This window comes from Phyllobates terribilis, unplaced genomic scaffold, assembly GCF_046119375.1.
Source record: "Phyllobates terribilis strain yellow unplaced genomic scaffold, ASM4611937v1 Scaffold_1__5_contigs__length_1240528914, whole genome shotgun sequence".
In the NCBI taxonomy this organism is placed as follows: Eukaryota; Metazoa; Chordata; class Amphibia; order Anura; family Dendrobatidae; genus Phyllobates; species Phyllobates terribilis.
In genome coordinates, this window is record NW_027362761.1 from 426400280 (window position 1) to 426427698 (window position 27419).

The 27419-nt window shown below is 44.4% G+C and overlaps 1 protein-coding gene across 2 annotated transcripts in view; it reads left to right on the forward strand.

Moving 5' to 3' along the window:
* Window positions 1-27419, forward strand: part of TMEM232 (transmembrane protein 232) — a 499207-nt gene that overhangs the window by 454205 nt on the left and 17583 nt on the right. For both annotated transcript variants that reach the window (XM_073677464.1, XM_073677474.1), the window contains exon 13: window positions 17665-17758. In XM_073677464.1, coding sequence (XP_073533565.1) covers window positions 17665-17758 — 94 coding nt within the window. The remainder of the gene's footprint in view (window positions 1-17664; window positions 17759-27419) is intronic.

Consider the following 27419-nt stretch of genomic DNA (forward strand, 5'->3'; position numbering starts at 1 on the left):
TGTACATACTTCAGAAGATGGTCGGCTGAAGTGGAATGGAATGACTCAGCATTAAAATGTTTGTTTCTTGATGGTCTAGGTGAAAGGGTTAAGGATCTGCTGATTGCCTTCCCAAAACCTGGAACCTTGCAGGAGGCAATGCAATTAGCCATACGTGTGGACAGGAGACTGCGTGCTAGGAGTAATGAAGAGAAATCTACTGCTATGGCAGCTCCTAGTTTTCAGAGGGTCTGTTCGGAGGGTGGAGAACCGATGGAGATTGGGGCGATGTCACCCCACTCTCAGGAAAAAGACCGCAGGTTTGCTAAAGGATTGTGTTTTTATTGCGGTAAATCTGACCACTTTATTAAGAACTGTGTGCTTCATTTGAACAAAGAAAAAAAAAAAGAGGTCAGTTACGCCCGCATAGCTTGTTTAAACTCAAAAGGAGTATTTCTTTCTGGTAGCACCTCATTCCAGGAGGAGTTGATTGAATTTAGGGTATTTGTGGATTGTGGTTCTACACTCAATGTGATTGATGAGGGTTTTTTAGAAAAATTTAAATTAGAATCCAAACTTTTGTCATCTCCTATTTCTGTGGTTGCTGTTGATGGCTCTCCCTTGAAAAGTATTACTCACAAGGTTTTTGAATTTCCCCTCACCATTAATGGTATCCACCAAGAGAATTTGGATTTGGCGGTATTAAATAATTTGCCTGCTCCAGTGGTTTTGGGGTTACCTTGGTTAAAATTGCACAGTCCTGTACTGGACGGGTCTACCAAAGAAATTAAGTCTTGGAGTCCTAAGTGTTATGATAGATGTTGCAACGGTCGCATTGCTGCTGTGGAAAGAGGGGAATTACCTGTACCTATTCAGGATTTCTGGAAGGTTTTTTCTGAGGAGGAGTCGCAAGTTTTGCCTCCTCATAGGGACTATGATTGTACTATTGAGTTTGTCCCTGGAGCAACTCTTCCCAAGAGTTTCTTATTTAATCTTACTATTCCTGAGAGAAAGGCCTTGGAGGAATACATACAGACAAGCTTGGCCGCCGGTCACATTGGACCTTCTAAGTCACCTGTGGCTGTTGGATTCTTTTTTGTAAAAAAAAAGGACGGCGGTTTATGTCCATGTCTGGACTTTCGCGAAATTAATAAAATTACAGTACGCAATTCCTACCCACTGCCATTAATTCCTGACTTGTTCAACCAGTTAGTGGGGGCCAAGTGGTTCTCTAAGATTGATCTCCGGGGGGCATACAATTTGTTACGTATGAAGGAGGGTGATGAGTGGAAAACTGCTTTTAACACTCCAGTGGGTCATTTTGAGAATCTGGTTATGCCCTTTGGTCTTACCAACGCACCAGCGTTTTTTCAGAACCTTATTAATGACATCCTAAGACCGTTGATCGGTAAGAATGTGGTGGTGTATTTGGATGACATTTTGATTTTTGCGCCGGATCTGGAGTCTCATTGGCAGAGCGTACGTGAGGTATTGCAGTTGTTAAGTGACAATTCACTTTTTGCTAAGCTGGAGAAATGTGAGTTCGCTGTGCAGAGAATTAGTTTTTTGGGCTACATTATCTCCAGCGAGGGCTTTGAGATGGACCCGGTGAAGGTTCAGGCGGTTCAGGAATGGCCTAGGCCTATTGGTTTGAAACCAATACAGAGATTTTTGGATTTCGCCAATTATTACAGAAAATTCATTAAGAATTTTTCTATAATTGTTAAGCCGCTGACCGATCTCACTAGGAAAGGTGCGAATACGGTCCAGTGGACTACTGAGGCCAATGAAGCTTTTGTGTATGTCAAGGAGAGGTTCAGTTCTGCCCCCATCCTTATGCAGCCTGATGAGACCAAGCCTTTTTTGGTCGAGGTTGATGCTTCTTCGGTGGGGGTCGGTGCTGTTTTGTCTCAGGAAAACAAGGATGGAGTACATCCCTGTGCTTTTTTTTCCAAAAAAATTTCTGAGACCGAACTAAATTACGATGTCGGGAATTGCTGGCGATTAAACTCGCATTTGAACATTAGCGTCATCTCTTGGAAGGTGCTAAATTTCCCATTCAGGTTTTTACTGATCATAAGAATCTGATCTATCTTGATGCTGCCAAGCGCTTGAATGCCCGTCAAGCTAGGTGGGCACTTTTTTTTCCGCGGTTTAATTTTTCTGTTACTTACATTCCGGGTACCAAGAATGTTAAAGCTGATGCTTTATCTCGCAGTTTTTCTCCCATGGTTGGTACCGAGGAGGAGGAGAGCATTTTACAGGAAGGTGTTGTGATAGCAGCATTGGACTCCGTTTTGGAAGATGGGATTCTGAAAGCCCAGGAGGATGCCCCATCTAACACTCCCCATGGGAGGTTGTTTGTGCCTAGGAACTTTAGGAGAGATTTGTTTGTGGAGTGTCATGAGTCTCGGTTGGCAGGGCATCCAGGAATTTCGGAGACTAAGAGACTTGTAGGTCGCAGTTTTTGGTGGCCTGGGTGGCAGAAGGAAGTCATTAAGTGGGTGCGTCAATGTACTGTGTGTGCTGGATCTAAGTCTTCACAGGCTCCTGCTGCGGGGTTGCTTTGCCCTCTGGAGGTTCCTAGTGCTCCTTGGACGCATCTTGCTATGGATTTTATTACTGACCTTCCTGCCTCTGAGGGTTTCACTGTTATCTGGGTGGTCGTGGACCGTTTTAGCAAGATGTGTCACTTGGTTCCCTTCATTAAACTGCCCTGCGCCAAGACACTCGCTAAGGCTTTTGTTAAAGAAATTGTCAGGCTCCATGGCGTTCCTACCGACATTGTTTCCGATAGGGGACCTCAGTTCGTGGCTCGTTTTTGGCGTGCCTTTTGTGACAGGTTGGGAGTCCATTTGTCATTTTCATCTGGTTATCATCCTGAGTCTAATGGACAGACAGAAAGAAAGAACCAGGATGTTGAACAGTTTTTGCGTTGTTTTGTGGCAGACAATCAAGAGGGGTGGTCTGAGTTTCTGCCACTGGCTGAATTTGCTCTTAACAATCATACATCCTCTTCTGCTGGGTGTTCTCCTTTTTTTTGTTGTACTGGGAGACATCCGTCGTTTGGGTCATTCTCCAAATTGGTATCGGCTGTGCCGGAGGAGGAGAATTTTTCCAGTGATTTGGAGAGAGTTTGGACTGATGTACGTCGTAACCTTCAAGAGGCTAACAAAAAATCCAAGAGGTACTTTGACAGGAAACGTCAAGAGGTTTTGTTTACTGTTGGTGACATGGTTTTCCTTCTAAGAAATTGGGCCCGAAGTTTGTGGGTCTGTTTAAGGTGCTTCAGGTAGTTAACCAATCTGCTGTTAGGTTGGAGGTTCCTACCTCCTGGAAGATTAATCCGGTGTTTCATGTTTCCTTATTGAAAAAAGCTGATCTCTGTCTCTGTTCCTCCTGTGGAGGAAGATGGTGAATATGAAATTTCTCGCATTCTTAATTCTAGATGGCATAGAGGGAGATTGCAGTATCTCGTCGCTTGGAAAGGTTTCGGTCCCGAGGATAACTCCTGGGTAAGGGCGGATGATTTCTCTGCTCCTAGACTTGTCGGAGCATTTCGCAGGAGGTTTCCGGATAGACCTGGGCCTGGAGGATCCAGAGGATCCTCATAGAAGAGGGAGTACTGTTAGAACCCTCCTGTTAGTTTTTTCTATTTTGCTGTTCACATGACTTTTTGCCTATTTAATCCAGCTCCGCCCTCCTGGCCTTGCTGGACTTCAGTGTTACTTTTACTCTTAAGCTAGCCAGGTGCCTTGTACCTTATTCTGTAGTTTGCTTGGTCTTTTGACCACTAGTACTTCTGTTTGTTAGTTTGTCTTTTCTCTGCTACAATTTCTGCTAGGAGGTGTCCAACTATATCCCAGTCCTTAGTTCTTGTAGGGACCCCTCCCTTATTTCTATAGGTCTGCGTTCAGACTAGCCGAGGACTTAGGCGGGTCTGTTCACAAGGAACAGGTCCCCCGCTGCATCGTAGAGAATCAACTTAGTTCTATTGTAGGGACAGTTTTCCTATCTTTCCTTAGCGCTTGTAGCAGTTCATAACAATTTCACTGCGACCTCCACCACTCTTCCAAGGGGCATTGATATTGTCTTCTTATTCCACTGGGACCTCCTCGTCTCTTCCAAGGGGCATTAAAACCGTCTTGTTAAACCACTCTGAACTCCACGTCTCTTCCAAGGGGCATTAAAACCATCTTGTTAAACCACTCTGAACTCCACAGCTCTTCCAAGGTGCATTGAAATGTTGTTTTTAATTACCTCTAAACTCCACGACTCTTGCATTTCCTCCTAATTTTAGTCAGCTTTTGCTTTTCAATGCATAGGCGAACACTAAGGGAGACCCACTCCCCAATAATAGGTAGAAAGTTTTTAGTACGCTGTAATCCACGTCTGTTTCAAGGGGAATTGCAGTTCCTCATAATTTTTGGAAAGCCTTCCATTCACTGCTTAAGCCGACAGTGTACAGGAGACCCAGTTGCTATAAATGGAAAAAACGGTTTAGTTAAGGCCATCTGACCTCCATGTCTCTTCCAAGGGGCATTGGAGTACCTCAAAATGTTTGGTAGGCATTGCACTCACTGTATGCCCTATAACTGTGTAGACGAACCGCTCCTTTTGGTACAGAAACATATCCTACAAGACGTGTGGTTGGCTGGCCTGATATTGAGTTGAAGCTTGATTGACCCAGAACCCGCAATCCTCTATGTCTGGAGGATGTGTTGCATCCCAGTGTCCAACTGTGTCCCGGCTTCCACAATATTAACCCAGTGTGAAGGCGTCAGTGAGATGGACCATCCCTGGCCCCATTCACTTGTCCAAGTGTTTGTGGTTAGGCTGTCCTTCCCACTAAATGCACTTGGGAGGGCACAGGTAATGTTTTGGTATGCACGCTTGTGTATAAGGCGCACCGGGACAAATAGGGGCGGCTGGGGAACGTTTATGGACACCCGGCCGCCCCCAGGCGGCTGTGGACCGTGTGTGGGCACCCGGCCACGGGGCGGCTGGGGACCGAGTATGGACACCCGGCCGCACCCTGGTGGCTGGGGACCAAGCGTGGACACCAGGCCGCCGGGCGGCTGGGGACTGAGTATGGATACCAGGCCGCCGATGCAGCCATGACGTGGTGGCCAGATTCCGCCTCCACATGCCTAAAAGGCCCAATTTCAATTGCAAGAAAGCAAGCAGTATGGTATTGCTGCCGGGGGGTGGGTGGGTGGCAGGCTGCATACTTGTGCTTGCATTGCAAGGAATGGGGGAGGTACAATTGAACACTGCCCTGGGACAAGGACTTGAACGGGGATAGTTGCAAGTCTGCAACGACAGGTGCAGGACGGGAGGCATCTTTGCATGTGCCATGAACAGGGGGTTGGTGTGCACACACTACAGCGGAATAGGCTGTCCTTCCCACTAAATGCACTGGGGAGGGCACAGGTAATGTTTTGGTATGCGGACTTGTGTATAAGGCGCACCCGGACAAATAGGGGTGGCTGGGGACTGAGTATGGACACCCGGCCGCCCCCTGGTGGCTGGGGACCGAGTGTGGACACCCGGCCACCGGGCGGCTGGGGACTGAGTATGGATACCAGGCCGCCGACGCAGCCATGACATGGTGGCTGGCGTCTGCCCCCACAAGCCTAAAAGGCCTCATTTCAAGTGCAAGCAAGCTAGCAGTATGGCATTGCAGCCTGGGGGTGGGTGGGTGGCAGGCTGAACACTTACGCTTGCATTCCAAGAAAACAAAGCAGATGCTAACTTCTATCATCATCATCATGCTGTTCACCTTGGCACTCTCAACTCCCCTGATGGAGAAGCCAGGGCCCACCGGAGTAGTCTGGTTATCTGGTGGGCTCGTCCAATGCTGCCCTAAAGCATGCCAGGCTAAGAAAAGTGTGGGGAAGGTTACCGGGACAAATAGCGGCGGCTGGGGACTGAGTATGGAGACCTCGCTGCCGAAGCAGCTATGAGGTAGTGGCCAGTTTCGGCCTCCTCCAAACTAAAAGGCCCCATTTCAAGTGCAAGCTAGCAGTATGGTATTGCAGCCTGGGGGTGAGTGGGTGGCAGGCTGCACACTTACGCTTGCTTTCCAAGAAAACAAACCAGATGCTAACTTCTATCGTCATCATCATGCTCCTCACCTTGGCACTCTGAACTCCCCTGATGGAGAAGCCAGGGCCCACCGGAGGAGTCTCTGGTTGTCTGGTGGGCTCGTCCAAAGCTGCCCTAAAGCAGGCCAGGCTAAGAAAAGTGTGGGGAAGGTTCCCGGGACAAATAGTGGTGGCTGGGGACTGAGTATGGAGACCTCGCCGCCGATGCAGCCATGAGGTAGTGGGCAGCTTCGGCCTCCTCAAAAGTAAAAGGCCCCATTTCAAGTGCAAGCTAGCAGTATAGTATTGCAGCCTGCGGGTGGGTTGGTGGTTGGCTGCACATTTGCGCTTGCATTGCAAGGAATGGGGGAGGTAAAATTGAACACTGCCCTGGGACAAGGAATGGGGGAGGTAAAATTGAACACTGCCCTGGGACAAGGACTTGCACGGGGATAGTTGCAAGTCTGCATCTTCTGATGCGGCAAGAATCACTTCTGATGGGCACACTTTTAGGCAGTGACCTGGGAGTCAGAGATGCTTCCAGGGGTCTTCCCCATGCTGTTCCCATGTCTTGTATGCATGTGTCACACAGCATATGGCCAGATAAGGTTGTAAAATGTTAAAATGACATTTCCCGGTGAATGCATTTGTCACAGTTGAAAGCAATACAAAAATGCAAAAACGCATAAAAAATGCTACTTGTGAACATAGCCCAAGGCGTGGAGGAGTATTTTTGTTTTTGGTTATTTATGTTACCTTATACACAAGTCTTTATCCTGGAAAGGATGTTCCTTAACATATTTCACAGGAAAACAGTTTCAGTTTCGTTTTTGAACGTTTTATTGCGAGCCCGTAAAAGTGGCTTAATACCTCTGACCACGTTGTTGACAGCAGTGACCTGGGGGTCAGAAATACTTCCTGGGGCGATCCCCATGCTGTCCCCATGTCATTTGAGCACTGTCACTATCGTTTTGGGCACTTTTTAGGCTTTCTACAGACTGCCGGGTGTGCCGCCGCAAAAATGATCGGGTCTCCCATAGACTAACATTGGGCTCGTTGCTCGGGTCGAGCACCCGAGTATCACGGTGAGCTCGGCCCGAGCTTCGAGCACCCGAGCATTTTAGTGCTCGCTCAACACTAATAAACACCCTTTAAAAAAATTATGTGGGTGTTTCATCACGGACCACGGTCACCCTGGTGATACTTGTGATATGGTGGTGGAGGATGAGGAGAAGGAGGAGGACAAGAGCAAATAGCCAAAATCAGGAAGCGTATACCCATGTGTGGGTGTGAAAAGGTGCATGGGAATACACCTCCCAAGAAAAGACACTGGATTTGAGTTTGTTACGCTGCTATCATTCGGTGGTGTTGAGAAGTCTGGCCCAATCCTGCCCTTGTTCATTTTTATAAGAGTCAGCCTGTCAGCATTTTCAGTTGACAGGCGGATGCACTTATCAGTTATAATTCCACCAGTGGCACCAAAAACCCGCTCTGATAAAATGCTGGCGGCAGGGCAGGCCAGGACCTCCAAGGTGTAGAGAGCCAGTTCATTCCACGTATCCACCTTGGATACCCAATAATTATAAGGCACAGAGGAATCACGGAGGATGTACTCCCTCAGCATCTGCCCAAACTTTGTACTCCTTGTGAGAGTACCCCGCGCCTCAGGGCTTGTGCGATGGGAGGGGCTGAGAAAATTCTCCCAGAACTTTGATAGTGTTCCCCTGCCTCTGCTGGATTGGAGTTGTGTCTCTCTCGCCTGTAGTCCTTGGTTGTCCAATGAACTATGACCTCTGCCGCCAGCATTTTCAAATGCAAATTTTTTTAATAGTTCCGCAACTGCCCCATTTTTGTAGACCTGTCCACCTCAGGAATAAGAGATATAAAGTTCTCCTTGTAGAGTGGGTCTAGAAGTGTCACCAACCAGTAATGACTGTCTTCCAAAATTTTGAGAACGCGAGGGTCATGGGAAAGGCAGCGTAACATAAACTCAGCCATGCATGCCAGACTGCTAACAGGCAAGATATCCGTGTCCTCACCATGAGGACGAGTGACAATGCTCTCCTCCTCCTCCTCTCTGTCCTCAGGCCATCCACGCTGAACAGACAGTATGACAGTTGTGCAGGTAGTACCGTCTATAGCGCATGAAACTAGCTCTTGTTCTTCCTCCTCCTCCTCTTCCTCATTGTCACCCAATCCACTTTGGGGTGAGGTGAGGCTGGGCTGTGTGTAATCACCCTGTATGGTTCCTTGCTCCATCTCATCGTGCTCCGCCTGCAATGCATCCTCTTTGATCGTGGGCAGAGAGCGTTTCATTAGACAGAGAAGCAGGATGGTGACGCTAATTATGGCGTCATCGCCGCTCACCATCTTGGTGGAGTCCTCAAAGTTTTGGAGGATGGTACATATGTCTGACATCCACGTCCACTCCTGAGGTCTTATGTGTGGAGTCTGAACTGAATACCGACAGCCTTGTTGATGCTGGTACTCAACAACTGCCCTCTTCTGCTTACAAATCCTTCCCAACATCTGCAGTGTAGAGTTCCAATGCGTGGGGACATCACACACTAGTCTGTGAGCCGGAAGCTGCAAACGCTGCTGAAGCATGGCAAGGGCGGCGGAAGCTGTAGCTGACTGTCTAAAATGGGCACACAGGCGGCGTACTTTGACAAGTAGATCTGGCAGCTCCGGGTAGGATTTTAGAAATCGCTGAACCACGAGGTTAAGCACATGGGCCAGGCATGGTACGTGTGTGAGCTCGCCTTGCCTGAGAGCCGCCACCAGGTTCCAGCCATTGTCACACACGACCATGCCTGGCTGTAAGTTCAGCGGTGTGCGCCACAGATCTGCCTGCTCTTTCAGAGCTGTCCACAACTCTTCAGCATTGTGCGGTTTGTCACCTAAGCATATTAGCTTCAACACTGCCTGCTGCCGCTTGGCCGAGGCAGTGCTGCAGTGCTTACAGCTTGTGACTGATGTGGTCCTTTCGGAAATGGAGGCTGAAGAGGAGAGGTGGAGGCTGAGGAGGATGAGGTGTTCCGTCCCAAGGTCTGACTGGGTTCCGGCTTCCACTATGTTAACCCAGTGTGCCGTCAGCGAGATGTACCGGCCCAACCCACAAGTACTTGTCCACGTGTCCGTGGTTAGGTGGACTTTCCCGGTAACTGCGTTGTTGAGGGCACGGCTAATGTTTTGGGACTCGTGCTTGTGTAATGCGGGGACGCCACACTGGGAGAAATAGTGGCGGCTGGGGACCGAGTACCGAGGAATGGCCGCCGCCATCAGGTTGCGGAATGCTTCCATCTCCATGAGCCTAAAAAGCAACAGTCTAGCGCAAGCAGTTGCAAAATGTGGGAATTTAGTAGTGAGGCCTGTGGGGCATTGGCTGCATATTTACACTTGCGTTCCAAGGACTGAGGTATGGACAACTGAACAAGGGGACAAGCTGGGACAAGGACATGGACGTCCTTCTTGATGCTGCTACTTGAGAGTGTGTTATGACAGGTGCAGGTCAGGAGGCATCTTCGCATGCACCATGGACAGGGGTTTGGCTTGCATGCACAACAGCGGAAGAACAGTTGTGCCACCCGCAGACACTGTTCCTGGACCCTGGGGTTCAGCCCACAAAGTCGGGTGCTTTGCTGCCATGTGCCTGATCATGCTGGTGGTGGTCAGGCTGGTAGTTTTGCCACCCCTGCTGATGCTGGCCTGGCAGGTGGTGCAAATGGCCTTTTTGGGGTTATCGGCAGAGTCTTTTAAAAACAACCAGACTCGGGAAGACCTTACAGTTGTACTGGCAACTTCCTTTGTGTTGGTGTTACGGGGAACGGTTGCTTGCCTGTTGGGGTGCTCTGCCTCCCTCCCTCTGTGTGCTGCTCTGACAGGTTGGGTCAGTTACTATATCATCCACCACCTCCTCTTCCACTTCCGCACTCTGCCAGAAATGGCAGTATTTTCTGAAAACGTGTATGTGATCCGTGTGATGAAGAAAACACAGTTTTAAATAGCTGGCCTGTAGGTAACTATTTTGAACAGCAAACTGGTGTCAATTGCTTCACTGACACACTGAAATTTTTTTTTAATGGAGGCCAGAAATGGCAGTATTTTCTGACACCGTATATGTGATCCGTGTAACGGAGAAAACACAGTTTTAAATAGCTGGCCTGTAGTTAACTATTTTGAACAGCAAACTGGTGTCAATTGCTTCACTGACACACTGAATTTTTTTTTTAATGGAGGCCTGAAATGGCAGTATTTTCTGAAAACATATATGTGATCCGTGTGACGGAGAAAACACAGTTTTAAATACCTGTCCTGTAGGTAACTATTTTGAACAGCAAACTGGTGTCAATTGCTTCAGTGACACACTGAAAATTTTTTTTAATGGAGGCCAGAAATGGCAGTATTTTCTGAAAACGTATATGTGATCCGTGTTACGGAGAAAACACAGTTTTAAATAGTTGGCCTGTAGGTAACTATTTTGAACAGCAAACTGGTGTCAATTGCTTCACTGACACACTGAAAACATGTTTAATGGAGGCCAGAAATGGCAGTATTTTCTAAAAACGTATATGTGATCCGTGTGACGGAAAAAACGCAGTATTAAATACCTGGCCTATAGGTAACTATTTTGAACAGTAAACTGGTGTCAATTGCTTTACTGATACACTGAAACAAATTTTAATGGAGGCCAAAAATGGCAGTATTTTCAGCGCCATTATATGTGATCCGTGTGACGTAGAAAACACAGTTTTAAATAGCTGGATTTTTAGCGCTGTAATATGGAAAGGACCTGGCTGTATTCTACAGTGCCAACAAGCAAATGGTGCAGAACAACGGTGTTCTCTGGATTGCTTTTTAAGCAAATAATGAGGATTAAGATAAAAAAAAATAATTATTCCTGGCCCCTGAGACCTCAGCCTATTTCTAGAAATATCTAACAGCAGCAGCAGACAAAACTGGAATGAAGCCTCTTGTGCTATGTGCGCTGCAGTCTGCTATATACCCTGCCTGCCTGCCTAAATACACTGCCTGCCTGATATCTCTGCAGATGGATTAGTGCTCAGAAGGACAGTTTGTTGAGATGGAAATGTGTCTCTAATATAGTTTGGTATACCTACACTAACTAGAAACAAGCAAATCTCTCCCTAGCTCAGCAGCATCTCTTCCTACACTATTTGATTCTGGAGTGACTGTGATGACCATGGCGGTGCCAGGTCTGATATAGACCTGATGACGCTGTGCGGCCAGCCAATCACTGTAATGCCACAAACAACATGGCTACGGCATTACAGTGAGTGGCAGGCAATCCCTGCATGTTCATTGGCTCTGTAAAGAGGGCCAGTCATGCAGGGAGGAGACCCGAGCTCCCGCCGAGCAACCCTGGAAATTCTCAGCAAGCGCCGAGCATCTCGAGCAGTGAGATGCTCGGGCGAGCACCGAGCAGTAGCGAGCATGCTTGCTCATCACTATGAAACACCATCACCTGTGTCTCATCGTCATCTACCTCTTGAGACACTAATTGCCAATACCCACCATCATTTTCTTCTGACCGTTGCTGCTCAAATATTTGGGCATCACTACACACAATATCCTCTTGTCCCTCTTGAAAATTGCAAGGAGAGAGGCCAGAATCAATAAATGGAAATGTAAAGAGCTACTCGGAGTGTCTGAGTGTAGGATCAATTATCTCCTGGGACTCGCCATTGTGGGAAGAAGGAGGATCAGGGTGAGGATTATGTGGTGCAGACTCTTGTCTAGTGAGACAGGACCGTGTGGAAGACAGGGTGGTGGTGGGAAACATACTGGAAGCATTATCTGCCATCTAGCTGACCACCTGTTCGCACTCTTCTGGCTTCAAGAGTAGTGTCCGTGGCCCCCCCCACAAAGTGGGTCAGGAAGCTAGGTCTCGTGGATGATCGTGTTTACTGTGCTCCCACAGCAGGTACAGTTTCACCTGGCCCAAGGCCTTGGCCTCTGCAAGCTTCATCAGCAGCATGTCCACTTCCCCATTTTACCACACACCTTGCGCATTTTAAATTAGGTATATTTGTTTGCAAACTTTCTGGTATTAATAGGGAAAAGAAAATATGTAGCCCTGAAAAGGACTTTTCTTTTAATGGTGCAGCAGTGGTATACATGGACTGCAATAGCAATAATATACCCTGCCTATATGCCTCTAATCCAAAACTATCCCTCTTCCACCAGCTTTCCTTACACTGAATGCAGGTAACAGCACTTTTACTAGAGAAAGGACAGTATGTAGCCCTGAAAAGGTTTTTTATTTTAATGGTGCAGCAGCAGAATACTAGTACTGCAATAGCAATATTAAACCTTGCCTATATGCCTGCTCTAAAATATGCTCTCCCTCCTATAACAACTTTCCCTGAACTGCTTTCAGAGGAGAGTGTGCTGAGCATCACGTCCCTGGGTCTTATATAAGACCCTATGATGCAGTGCAGCCAGCCAATCCCAGTAACGCCAGTAGCCAACATACCTACGGCATTATTGTGTATGGTGGGCAATCCTCACATGTTCATTGGCTGTCTAACAGGCACGAAACATGCAGGTGGGGATTCAAGCATGGCTTTCTAGCACCCGCGATACTCGATTGAGTAATGAGCGTACCCGAGCACCCCAATGCTTTATCGAGTATCGAGCAATGGCAAGCACGCTCGCACATCAGTGCTTCTCACAGTTTTTTGCCGCAAGGGTAACCAATGAAGGTTACACATGCAACAAGAAACTTTGGCCTTCATTTTCTGAAATCAAGAAAAAGCTGAAAGGTGAAGCAAACCTAAAGCACATTAACAATACACATTATGGTAATTAAAATTGACACTACCATACCATAAATTCTTCAACGGCATAAAAGAATTGGAATTTATCTGACAAAGAAATATATTTGGTGGGTATTATTTAATATATCTAGTACATTATTTCTCCAATAAATACTGTGTGCACAATTATTAGTCAATTTGTATTTTTGATAATTAATTTTATTATTGGACAACAACAGCCCTGTCGGTCAATTAAAAAATGTTAATAAACCTGAATATTTGAAGTAAAAATATGAGGAACTTCAAGTAGCATCTCACAGAATTCATAAATAAAGCATAAAATCTTTCATCAGCTCATAATTGCTGTCTCAGGCTGACTCTGTGCTAGCCCCTCCAAGCAGGAGATCCAAGAAGAACCCAAGTCTTCACCTTTTAATCCCTACACAGGGATCTGGACCAGGGATAGAATCAGAATGGAATACTATAGTCAAAAGAATAGAGTCGGATGCCATTAGGTTAGTCGAAAGCAAAAGTCAGACAGGCTAAGGTCAGATCAGGTGGTGACAAATCGTGGTGACAAATCTAGTCAAGGTTGCAGGCCAGGTTAAGAATAGAATGAGTACAAGAGAAGACTAGCAACAGAGTACAGGTAGTAAACCAAGCACATTAACTGACAATTACCTGCAGTAATCTGGCATTTTAAGTAGGGGGTGGTACTGCACCATTTGCAACAGCAAGATTGCAGATTACACCAGCTGAGCTGCTGGGCAGCATACACACCCATTCTGGCTGGCTGGGTGGCACCATAGGTCCCAGCAGCCCCACCAGTTTCCCTTGTAGTACAGCGCCTGCACCATCCAGTGATATTAACAATAACATCTCGTCAGTCACCAGCTCTGCAGCCAAAGTGAATACAATGGCACATGGTGACAAAAACAGACAATGCTGGGGCAGGTCCAGTTAGGGATGTAACATTGGAGTTAGAAGCAGGTGATTGTTTTTTGTTTTTTTTTATAATGGTGGGGGGCCCTTGCTTCTGTTTCCGAAATGTTTTGGTTCATGCCATATTCAGAGGAAAAAACAATCAGCATGGCACATTTTACTTGTATTTTCCTTTAGAAACTTTGTTTCACTAAGTTTGTACAGTGTCAGCTCTCCTGGATAAGGTGAAGCACAGGAGAAACCAGAATACAAGGAAAAAAAATTAGATACTAAGAAGGGAGCTTGATTGAATTTCTTATTTGAACAAGAGCCATTATGTTCTTCTAGTTGTCACAATGCATTTTACACATTCATGTCAGAATTCTGCATTGTTAGTGGGAATTAGCATAATTGCTCATTAATATAATATTATAATGAACCTGAATGTGATCCCAGAAAATGTGCAGATTTGTGCCTTGTCTTAGTGGCAGGCTACTGTTGTAGTGATTCTTTATAGGCTATCAATTGTGAACATTTGTTCTACTATTTCAATTGTAACCTCTGTATTTGCTTGTATATACACAGTAAATCTGTTCAAACTGTGCCCTAAATATGCATAAAAATGTCCTTTAATGAGTAAGCTAAATTAGACTCGATTCCCCCATTTTCAGGTAGCCACTCCGTCCTTGATCTTGGCAGCTTGACTTCTGGTCTTGTCCTGTATCGTTGGCACAAGACCAGAGCAACGTGTGAAGGTGACCTGCTGACTGATCATTTGTGTACCTGAGCTAGCCCCCATATCATTTATGTTTTCTTTGAGTGTTAATAATTGATATTATCAAGTACATTAACAGTGTCATCTCCAGATGCCCGCATACAGTACCTGCTATAAATACCGTAATATTAAAGGGGAACTCACATAGAAGATATAGGCAATAGAAGACAATAATGAATCATGTTTCTCCCCGGATCAGCTGCTTTCTGCTTTGATGTCCTGATGCATTTGCTATGGCAGTAGTTGCACCTATGGTTTTCCCTATGACATGCTTGTTTATAAAAACTCTGATAATGTGAGCTGGAAAACTGCTGCATGTAATAAAAGCATAACATTTTATTTAGCTTGCACAAGATAAACTGTACTGGGAAAATCTAGTATTTTTATTCAAATTAAATATCATATTTTCCTTATTACTAAACATTACATGGCTACTGCATTTACATTAAATATGCATCAAATCATTAAATGACTATAATGAATAGAACTGTGTACTTCTGTCTTACATATACAATAATATCTCATTCAGCTGGAAAGCGGGCATATTTTTGTCAGTATCTGTGGTTTGTACTGATTTCTCCAGGGAAATTATATTTTTGTTTTCTCCTTGGTCATAGCTACTATGATCTTACATTAACTGTACACTGCATTATGCATGCAAGAAAAGGACAAGAAACTGCTTGTTATGCCAGACATTGACGAGAACTATTAGATGTGGAGTCGCTTCACAAGTTGGTGACAACCAGCAAACGAGAACAGCAGAACCGCAATTAAACATGATCTTGTCGACAGACAGTAAACTGATTTACCAGTTCATGGGTTTTATAAGTGTCATCTCTATCTTATCAAAGACTGTCATGTAATGGCATTCAAAGTTTTTCAAGAATAACATTAAATAAAGTAAATTGATCTAATACCTATTTGATTAAATGACTAGTCTAATAAAAATAATCCATCTGTGCCTAATAGGACACAAAAAAATAACTCCCATTGGCATCCCCATTTAATTAGGATTGGTTTTAGGACAGGGATGTCAAACTCAAATACACCTTGAGCCAAAATTAAAAACTTGGACAAAGTCGCTGGTCAACTTGATATTTAATTAAAAAAAAGTCTAGAATTGAGGAAGTTTTTCTTGAAATATAATAATGAACGTTTTCACATGGAAACATACATAAAGGTGTTGTTCGCCGAACAAAGTACATTTTAATTAATAGAATAAAATATTGGAATAATATAATATGTTATATGAGAGCAGTAAAAAGATTTTGGCCCAATGGCCTAAATTAAATATGTAATAACAAAGGATAAAAACCTTGAATAGTACAGATAAAGAATTATGCCAACAAAGGTGCCCCCAAACACAGTATGATTCCCCACCAGTGAATTCCTCCACAGTACCCTCCACACACACGATATGATGACTCTACTTTACTCCCCACAAAGTGCTCCATACAGTATAATGGGCCCCACATAGTCCTTCTTCATACAGTATAATGGGACCCTACAATGCATTCCATACAGTATAATGGCCCCACATAGTGCTCCATACAGTATAATGGCCCCACATAGTGCTCCGTTCAGTATAATGGGCACAATATAGTTCTCCATATAGTATAATGCAGGGTTCCCCAACTCCAGTCCTCAAGGCCCACCAACAGGTCATGTTTTCAGGATTTCCTTAGTATTGCACAGGTGATGGAATTATTGGCTGTGCAGGTGATGCAATTATCACCTGTGTAATACTAAGGAAATCCTGAAAACATGACCTGTTGGTGGGCCTTGAGGACTGGAGTTGGGGAACCCTGGTATAATGCACCCCACATAGAGCTCCATACAGTATAATAGGCACCACATAAAAAAATACTCACCTCTGCCCATTCCCTGCTGCTCCGGTCTCTTCTTGTGTTTTCAGATCCTCTGCACAGCAGGCGAATGGAATTACATTATCACGCTCGCTACGCTCAGACACAGAGGGGGAATGATGGGAGCGGGAGTGTCTGCTGACGCTTCCTCCTCCATCATTGCTTTCAACTGTATTGGCATCTAGGTCAAAACATATTATCGTGGGCTAAATATACAGGAGGGAAGCGTCTGGCGTCGCGGACCAAATATACTTGCCCCGCGGGCCAGAGTTTGATATATGTGTTTTAGGCTCTGTTCACACTAGCATTATGGGCTCTTGCATGTTTATTACTTTTTAAAGCCATGAAAGCTTTGAGGGAGATCCTAAAAAATTATGATGGATCCTACTGACTTATAGGGCTGGTGCAGACGAGTGTATTTTCGGTCCAAGTGCTATCCAACAAAACATCTAATCACACGCGGACCAATATTAGCCTTTGGCGTCGTGCACATGTCTGATTTTTTTTCCTGCATGCCTGAGTTTGATCCTATATATGGATCACACTCAGCCATGCAAGTCAATGAGTCCGTGGAAATCTTCAGACTGCAGTCGGATGACATCTGATTTCCACACACTTAGAGAATGGAGAAGCTGGAGGAATGTTTTCTCCATATTCTCCTCATCTGAGAGAATTGATCACACTGTGATCACACTCTGCATAATCGACCCGATTCTCTAGGCTGAGAAAATCTACTGCCGGTCTGCCCCTGCCCATAGTAGAGTCTATTAAGCTTTGATCCTTTTGTGTTGCAACTTACTTGATGTCAAAACTCAATGGAGACCCGAAAGAATGAAGATAAATGATAGTCTGAACAGAGCCTAATCAGACTTTTACGTGGCGGTTTTTGCTTGCCGTACATAAAGGAGGAAGAAAAAAAATTGAATAATAGCAATAGTCTTTTGACAGGAAGCCGTCCAACATGGCTAACGATCTCTTCTTACTGATGCTTAGTTCCTTTTTCAGTTGAGTGTGCACTTTTTTGACAGCAAAAACAGCACGGTCTGCAGCTTTCTTCTTGTCAAAACGCCAGAAACAAAAAAGAAACCTGACAAGCCCAATTGTACATAAGTTTGAAAAGAGACAGACGACATTACTATGAACAGAGCCTAAAAAGCAAACAGATAATATTTTCCTTTCTATTGTGCTAAAAAAATAATATGCGGAAATGCAGTACATCTGTAGCTAATGAATTATTGTGAAAATGCATATTTCAACAGGCAAGAACTTCTAAGTGAAGGGTCAACTCTCACTCCTCCGTTACATTTTTTCACACGGACAAGCATGGAGTTGCAAAAAGTTGTGGAAGATCAGGTAATATGATTTTTTATAATGTATTGCATATATAATGATCTTGCAAAATTCTTTGTGGGGCAAAAATGTTTAAAGGGTTATCCTCAAAATCATAATTGGTTAAAATTGCAAAGTTCTTGTAAAAATGAGCAACTTTGCAATTTACTCACGAATGCAGTCTGCCAGTGGTGGCTGGTCTCTTATGCAAGGAGCACAACGCTTACAGGCTCTTTCTAATAGAGCTTGTAAGCGTCGCTCTGAAGCTGGCTGGATCCAGTCAGCTTCACTGTCCCTGTGCTCCTCCGATTCTGCAAAGTTAAAATTGCCTCTGCTGCATCGGAGAGCTCACCCTTTGGGCCAGCAGTGCGAAAATGTTGCTGGTCTAACCTGTTGGTTAAGCCAAGAGTGCACAACTCCTGCCACCCCACCACTGGCAAGCAATAATTCAGGAGGCACAAGAGATCTTGAAAATTGATGGTGAGAAAACCCCAATGCATGGGCTTTGTCTGGTAATGCTGCTCAGCTCCAGTCAAGTGGCTATAGACGTATAATTTATTGGCTATATACAGTATGACCCATTGGATGTCCAGCTGGATGGTTGAATGATAGTTGTAATTTTTGATAATGCTATGTCCAGACAAAAATTAAGATACAATGAAAAAAGAAAAAATCCACAATTTTGGCCATCATTTCTGTTGCCAGATTTATTTGCAATAATATAATTATAATCTAAGTAGGACAGAATCTAAAGCATTGCTAAACCTAGCTCAGTTTTCAAGGATGCTTGAGAAGCCATCCTTCAGACCTAAGTGCACTTAGAGTGTATTTAATTTATTTAGAGCAAACAAAATTCCCTTTCTGCACAAGACAGTAGCAGAATATGTTACCTCCTGTTCTTTGACTGAAGAGACGCTGGGTTACACTGAGAAGTGCTGATTTCATCTGACAGAAACTTGATATCTCAATGTTCAGAAATGATCTTTTGCATTGTGTATGCAGAGCAGCTACAAAGAAATACAATGGCTCATCTGTATGTAAGCAGAACTGCCACTTTACAGGCCTCAAAGAATTTTAGAGTCTGAATGACATACACTGCACAACATATTCATCATGAAGAACATTGCTTTTGTTCTATACATCCCTATAGAATTTAAAGTGCATCATTACAATTAACTTTTCAAAATAAGCTTTCATATGTCTGTACATGAGGAACAATACCATTTCTGGCCATTATATGACTTCCCTCATGCCGTTTTCCCCAGTTTTCCTCTTTGTAGACCCTGTCTCTAAGTTTCTATCTTCTCTGATCTAGTGAAAGGAGACTAGCTGCTATGATGTCTCCTATAGACAGTACAAAGGAACAAAAGGGATTCCTGATCTTTTTTCTCTGTAAAGCATATAGTCAGAACTAGTAGCAGCATAGAAGATGATATATAATAGCATAGAGGATATTATACACCAGTACTAAGCTGTGTGGCTGTGAATCCAAAACTTTTTTGAGGCGTAACATTTTCTTAAAGCTGCAGCACAAGTCGGTGCCTCATTGTGCGGAGAGCAGCTTGGTACTTCTTCACCCTTCCATCTACAGAATATAATAGGAAGTGTAACCTGACACCTCACTGTGGTGGCAGTCTACCTTGCTTTGACTTAGATGTATTGGAGCTGTTTTCCAAAGTGGTCAGGTAGTTCAAATGGCAGGGGAAGGTGGATAAGTGGCTCATTAGTGGAGAAAGAAGCAGATTTGTTTTTTAAGGTATATTACAAAGTTTCTTATATTTTTGCCTGATCTTTTAATTTACACAGAGATCTCCTGGACTTAGCATCCTCATCCACTCATCTTTCCCAGACAGGTTTTAATTAGACCTGAGCCAGATCTTATTTCTTTTACAGATTATTTTTAGCTAGGTTGGCACATGAAGATGTGAATTCAGATATCATGGGTCCATCTTTTAGGTACACCTTAGTGTGGTTAGATCACTTATACCCTTTTCAATCAAAAATTGTTTACTTAATACCTCACATTTTTTACGTATATGTATGTATGTATGTTTGTATATTGGCCACAGCACATTTGTGCACCAGCATATTAATTTAATATATTAATTTAATATAATTAAATTAGGCTGAGTTCACACGATGCGTTTTTCATGCGTTTCCGCGGCGTTTTTGCAGTTGCGTAAATGCCGCGGAAACGCATGAAAAACGCATGGTAGAAGGGCAGCAATGTTCCCCAATTGAAATCCGCATGTGCTGTGCCCATGATGCGGATTTTTCCGCAGCGTAAACGCTGCGCTCAAAAATCCGCAGCATGTCAATTAATTTTGCGGAAACGCTGCTCTTTTGCCGCCATTGACTTGCGTTAGACCGCATGGAATCCGCATCACTGTATATGTTGATGCGCTTTTCATGCGGTCTAATGTGCAGATGGTACCCGGGTGTGGAGGAGAGGAGAGTCTCATCCAGACCCAGGTACCATAAAAAAAAAAAGAATAAAATAAAAAATATATATATTCTCACCTTCTGACGGCCCGCGCAGTGCTCCTGCTTGATTCCCCGCACTTCGCGGTTGAATGAAGAAGGACCTTCGCTGTCATGTGACGGGTCACGTGACGCTGACGTCGGAAGGTCCTAAAGTCTTCACTGCCGGCAGCCGGGACCGAGCGAAGCCGGACACCGGGGGCCATCAGAGGGTAAAGTATATATTTATTTTTTATTTTTTGACATTCACACACTATATAAATCCATGCCGGTTGCATGGATTTATATAGTGTGAAGTTGACAAGCACTTTCCAAGTGATGCTAAAATCGCTTGGGAAGCGCTTGTCAACCCACATGCGGAAATGAAAGTGAAGACCGCTTCATTTCCGCATGTCCCTGGCAGGAAACCGCATGTACAATCCGCATGCGTTTTTTCCTGCCAGAGAGATGCAGAAACGCTCAGGAAAATATCCTGAGCATTTCTGCATCGTGTGCACATACCCTTACACACATTTTCTTTATTTATATATGTATATATATATATAAATAAATATATAAATTATATATATATATATAGTACAGACCAAAAGTTTGGACACACCTTCTCATTTAAAGATTTTTCTATATTTTCATGACTATGAAAATTGTACATTCACACTGAAGGCAACAAAGCTATGAATTAACACAGGTGGAATTATATAGTTACATAGTTTATAAGGCCGAAAAAAGACAAGCGTCCATCCAGTTCAGCCTATTTCTTGTGCACTGCAGCTATTCCGCAGCGTTGATCCAGGGGAAGGCAACAAAAAACCATGCGGTATAGGCCAATTTACATCATTGAGGAAAAATTCACTTCCCGACACCAATCTGGCAGTCAGATTAAATCCCTGGATTAATTAACTAAGCATAAGATGTAATTTTATTGTTCTCAAGAAAGGCGTCCAGGCCTCTCTTGAACTCATTAAGTGAGTTGGACATCACCACTTCCTCTCCCAGAGAGTTCCAGAGTCTCACGGCTCTGACCGTAAAGAATCCCCTTCTATGCTGGTGCAGGAACCTCCTTTCCTCCAGACGCATAGTGTGCCCCCTCGTCTTTGTCACCATCCTTGGTATAAACAGGTCTTGGGAGAGATCTCTGTACTGCCCCCTGATGTATTTATACATGTTTATGAGGTCTCCCCTAAGCCTTCTCTTTTCCAATGTAAATAGGCCTAATTTTGACAACCTCTCTGGGTATTCTAGTCCCTCCATTCCCTTTATTACCTTAGTCGCCCTCCTTTGTACCCTCTCTAGCTCCAATATGTCTTTCCTGAGCACCGGAGCCCAGAACTGTGCACAATATTCTAAGTGCTTCCTTACCAGCGCTTTATACAGAGGAAGGACAATGTTCTCATCATATGCCCCTATTCCTCTTCTGATGCATGCCATGACTCTATTTGCCTTCGCAGCTGCAACCTGACACTGGGCACTCCAATTTAATTTGCTATTAACCAAGACGCCCAGGTCCTTCTCCGTGTCAGATTTCCCCAACGGTTTCCCATTTAATATGTATGGGTGACTGCTGTTTGTCTTTCCCATGTGCATGACCTTACATTTATCGTCATTGAACCCCATTTGCCATTTTTTGGCCCAACTCCCCAATTTATCTAAATCCTCCTGCAGCTGTGCCCTATCCTCATCTGTATTAACTACTTTACAAAGTTTAGTATCATCTGCAAATATAGCTATTTTACTATGCAACCCTTCCACTAGATCATTAATAAATATATTAAATAATATAGGGCCCAAGACAGACCCTTGAGGCACCCCGCTAGTAACCCTGACACACCCTGAGCTTACTCCATTGATAACCACCCTCTGCTTTCTATCACTCAGCCAGCTATTTACCCACTTGCACACATTATCCCCCAGACCAAGCATTCTCATTTTATATACCAACCTTTTGTGTGGCACGGTATCAAACGCTTTGGAGAAGTCAAGGTATACAACATCCACTGACTCTCCCCGGTCCAGCTGTGAGCTCACCTCCTCGTAGAAGGCGATCAGGTTTGTTTGGCAGGAGCGATCCCTCATGAATCCATGTTGATATGGAGTTAGACAGTTATTATCATTAAGATATTCTACAATAGCATCTCTAAGAAATCCTTCAAACAATTTACCCACAACAGACATTAAGCTTACTGGTCTATAGTTCCCAGGGTCACTTTTAGACCCCTTTTTGAATATTGGTACCACATTTGCTTGGCGCCAGTCTAGTGGGACTGTCCCTGTCCATAATGAGTGCTTGAATATAAGATACAGCGGCCTGTCTATCACATTACTTAATTATTTTAGTACCCGGGGGTGTATGCCATCTGGGCCTGGTGACTTGTCTATTTTGATATTATTTAGGCGTTTCTGAACTTCCTCCTGGGTTAGGTGGGTGATATTTAGCGGAGGGTTTACTTTATCACTCTGCATTTCCTCCGATAAATTGTTTTCTTTTGTGAAAACAGTGGAGAAGAAGCTATTGAGTAGGTTTGCTTTACCCTCATCGCCCTCTATGATTTTACCCAGGTTATTTTTCAATGGGCCAACTCCATCAGTTTTAATCCTTTTACTGTTTATATAGTTAAAGAACAGTTTGGGATTCGTTTTACTTTCCTTGGCAATTAGTCTCTCTGTCTCCTCTTTGGTATTCTTATTTGTTTCTTACAGATTTTGTTTTTTTCCCTATAAGATATTAGCGCTTCCTCGCTGCCTTCTTGTTTAAGTTTACCGAAAGCCCTTTTTTTGTTTTTCATTGCCCTCTCGACTTCCTTATTTAGCCACATTGGCTTCCTCCTATTCCTAGCCCTTTTATTCCCATAAGGTATGTACCTTCTACAGTGACTATGTAGGACTGTTTTGAAAATTTCCCATTTTCTATCCGTGCTCCTATTACTAAAGATACTATCCCAGTCTATAAGGTGAAGGGCATCTCTTAGCTGATCAAACTTTGCCCTCCTGAAGTTCAGTGTTTTTGTGACTCCCTTGCTGGGCACCCTACTGAAGCACATGTGGAATTGTATAATGTTGTGGTCACTATTTCCCAGGTGCCCCCCGACCTGCACCTCAGTTATTCTGTCTGGCCTGTTAGTTAATATTAAGTCTAAAAGGGCCGTCCCTCTAGTTGGTTCCTGCACAAGTTGTGACAAATAATTGTCTTTGATAATTGACAGAAACCTGTTTCCTTTCTAAGATCTACAGCTTTCGGTTTCCCAGTCTATATCGGGGTAGTTGAAGTCCCCCATAATAATCACCTCGTTATTTTTTGCTACTTCGTCTATTTGTCTCATTAATAGACTTTCCGTGGCTTCTGCTATATTTGGTGGTTTATAACAGACTCCTATGATAATTTTATTATTGTTTTTTGCCCCATGTATCTCCACCCATAAGGACTCGACCTCCTCATTTCCCTCCCATACATCCTCCCGTATTGTAGGCTTTAGACACGTCTTTACATATAGACAGACTCCACCCCCTTTCCGACTTCTTCGATCCCTTCTAAACAGACTGTAACCCTGTAAGTTAACTGCCCAGTCATAGCTTTCATCTAACCATGTCTCGGTTATTCCCACTATGTCATAGTTACCTGTAGATATTTCTGCTTCCAGTTCATCCATCTTGTTTGTCAGGCTCCTGGCATTTGCTAGCACGCAGTTTACACAATTTTGTTTTGTTCCAATCTTCTCCCTGTGGATTGTATTGGAAATTTTCTTACCTCCCTTCCAAGTATCTTGTCTTGGACCTTCTTTGTCGCACTTCATATCTTTCATTAGTATGTTCTCTGGTTGCATGTTCGTGTCCGGCGTTTTTCTTCCCATCCCCTCTTCTTCTAGTTTAACGCCCTCCTTAACAAAAAAGTGTGAAACAGCTGAAAATATGTCTTATATTCTAAGTTCTTCAAAGTAGCCACCTTTTGCTTTGATGACTGCTTAACACACTCTTGGCATTCTCTTGATGAGCTTCAAGAGGTAGTCACCGGAAATGACAGAGTAGTCTTTGGCGTCCCCATGTGGCCCTTATCAGAGTCACCAAACTACCCGAGTCCAAGAGTTCTGCCACCAGTACCCAATTCATGGTCACGGGACATGACTGTGGCCCCTCACCGGGCTGATATTATGCCTACCCCGCCTGCAGTGTGGACTAAGAACAGGGGCGTCCCAGGCTACAGTCCATTTTCTCGGAGGTCAAGGGGCATCGGGTGGCTATATGGCATGGGCCTTGACATTTCCAACATCTAATATCTCCCGCAGGGACTATTTGCATTACCTCCCCTACCCCTTTGGACCTTGGATGCACTACCCCCTTTTGGGCCTCCGCCTTCCCCGGTTGGGACCCCCAGTATAGAGTAGACTGCTTTCCCAAGGAACCCTTGACCCACTGATACCTCTCGACCAGTCTGACCACTTCATCGGCGTTCCGGGGATCACTCTGGGCAACGCAAGTCTGTATCAGCCTTGGAAGGGGATGCACAAATTGGTCCATCACCATTCGTTCTACCATCTGCACAGGTGTAGAGGACTCTGGCTGCAATTATTTTTGGACCAGGTGCAGTAGGTCAAACATTTGGGAGTGAGGGGGTTTCTCTCGGTGATACACCCAGCGGTGGACCCGCTGCGCCCTAACAATCATCGTCACCCCCAAGCGCTCCAAGACTTCCATTTTTAACTTTCCATACTCCTTGGCGTCTTGCAAGGCCAAGTCATAGTAAGCCTTCTGGGGCTCCCCCATGAAATATGGCGCCAGCACCTTTGCCCATTGCTCTGGCGGAAGTCTCTCCCTCTCAGTGACCCTCTCAAATACCATCAGAATGGCCTCTGTCGTCACTCGGGGTCATTTTCTGCAGAGCTTTCCTTACTGCCTTCAGGATGGATAAATCGTCCACTGACCTTGTTGTTGGAGCTGTCGCCATGCCACAGGTTGTCTCGGTGAGCAAATCAATTTGCTGCTGCTATTGTTGGCGCTGGTCCTTTTGCTGCTGCTGCTGAAGCTGCTGCTGGAGCTGCTGCTTAACCCTAGAATGCATGACCATAAAAGTCTACTTTTTCACATACCTGGGGCCTTTTAGGCCCGTGTGCAAATAACATGGAATAACTCAAACAAAAATGACAAACAACTATATACCTGAGGAATACCTAGAGTTTCAAAATTCTAACTAAAGTAATCTAGCAGAAAATAGAAAACAATTAACAGGGTGGGCCTGCGAGGCCCCAGGTATGCGTTCTAGGGATAAGCAGCTTAGTGGTCAACTGTTGCGCCATCTGTTGCTGCTGCCCCCTGTGCTTCAGTAGCTGCTGCTAGTGCTGCTGCTGGTGCTGCTGCTGGAGCTGCTGCTGTAGCTGCTGCTGGTGCTGCTGCTGTGCTTGCACCAGATGCTTAATTAGGTCCTACATTTTGTCTGACGTTGTATACTGGCTTATGGCAGACTTCACCCAGAGCATGCAGCACCTCTTTTAACAGTCATACATGTTTGCTGGGAATGTTGCCTTCACTTCTAACATCACCTGTGGTAGAGTGGCTCACACTGCTGCACTCAGAGGTAGACATGGAACACTGTCTTTTTAAAATTCTTGGTGATTTATTTAAAATGGCATAAACCACGGCAAAGTTCATAACATAAACACCGCCCTCCTGGCATAACAGTAAAGAAAAAGGTACGGAACAGTCCTTACATCGGCCAGGGTCTGGCCACTCAGGGTTAACAATAACACACGGTCCAGGTTAGCGCAAAAACACAAGCTCCTCTCTCTCAGGAGCAAGCTTCTCCATACACTGAACAACATCTGAGACAAAAGGCTGGCTATTTATAGCCCAGACCACACCCTGGGGAGGAGATATGGTGAATGGCCTCCCACCTGCACTAAGTCCATTCACAAAAAACCAAGCCCTTTTAAAATGGGGATTTAACCCCCAGCACATAACATGCTGGAGAAAACTTCAGGCTTTCAATTCACTGAAGCTAACAGCCCCAGTGAAACATATCTGCCCTCCAGTACTCTGCCAGTGACTTTGTCACAGTATCCTAGCATCTAAGGTGAAGGGGGCTCACTCACTAAACTTACCTGACACGCATTTCACAAACCTTTAACCTCACTTTTGCAATACAAGTTATTTATTATTTTGATTATTTTTTCCCTGTCCTGCACTTTGACATTATTGGTCTCTTCTGTTTGCTACTTCTATTTGGGACTCACTACTCCTCTCTGAGTTATGGTTTCGGTTCATATCTTATGCAGTTAAAGATGGCAGCTGTGTAGAGACGACTATTTAACACACGAGTTTAAATATGATTGGCTATTTCTGAACACATCCATATTACTAATTATAAGTGGGTGTTCACACTTATGCAACAACATTATGTTTGTTTTGTTATTTTGATTTTCCCCCTCAAAATTATTTCAATTTGTTTCTCAACAGATTTGTATAGATTATGGTTGACATTATAGGTAGAAAAAGTTCAAAAGTGATTCTTTCTGATTATTTTACATGAGAAAATCCTGACACTTTAACAGGAATAAAACCGAAAAAGAGGCACACCTATTGGCATAAGTACAATGTGTAGGTGCATATTCATATTGTGGCCATTAAAAAACAAAACCTAGGATAAATATAGTGTGCACATATCCTGCAATAATTAAATGTACAGGCCCAGGAGGGTATGGAGCCGGTGGTCGGTGTGGCAGCTGATCGGGAAAACCATCCGTTATACACCTCCTAGAACAGTGTGCTTATTCAGTACAGCTCCTGCCCGGTGTGGGTGGGGAGCTGACGGTTGGTGTTGCAGCTGAGCAGAACAATTCTTCATTTTGTACCCTATAGCAATGATGTGCCTGTCCAGCACAAGTGAAGGTGAGCAATTCTTTCTTGGACCTTGTCCTATGCGGTTGCTGATTCACACACAGAGCGCTTTTTATCTTTTTTTTCTTTCAAAATAGATGGGAGCATTTGTAATGACCCCCTATCCCTAGCCTGTAAAATCCTAAAATGACACTGCTTGGCTTGCCCTAATCTTTTTTAGTGGCTGTGATAGTCCCCATGCACTAGACCATGTGTTGTTATAGCTGCATGGCATTTTATGGAAGCCCACATGCCATACCTGACATGTTTAGCCCGCTCCCTGACAACTGCAGTATTCTGCAATGTGTAAAATGGTGCCATTTTTTGTATTTATTTTGTGCTA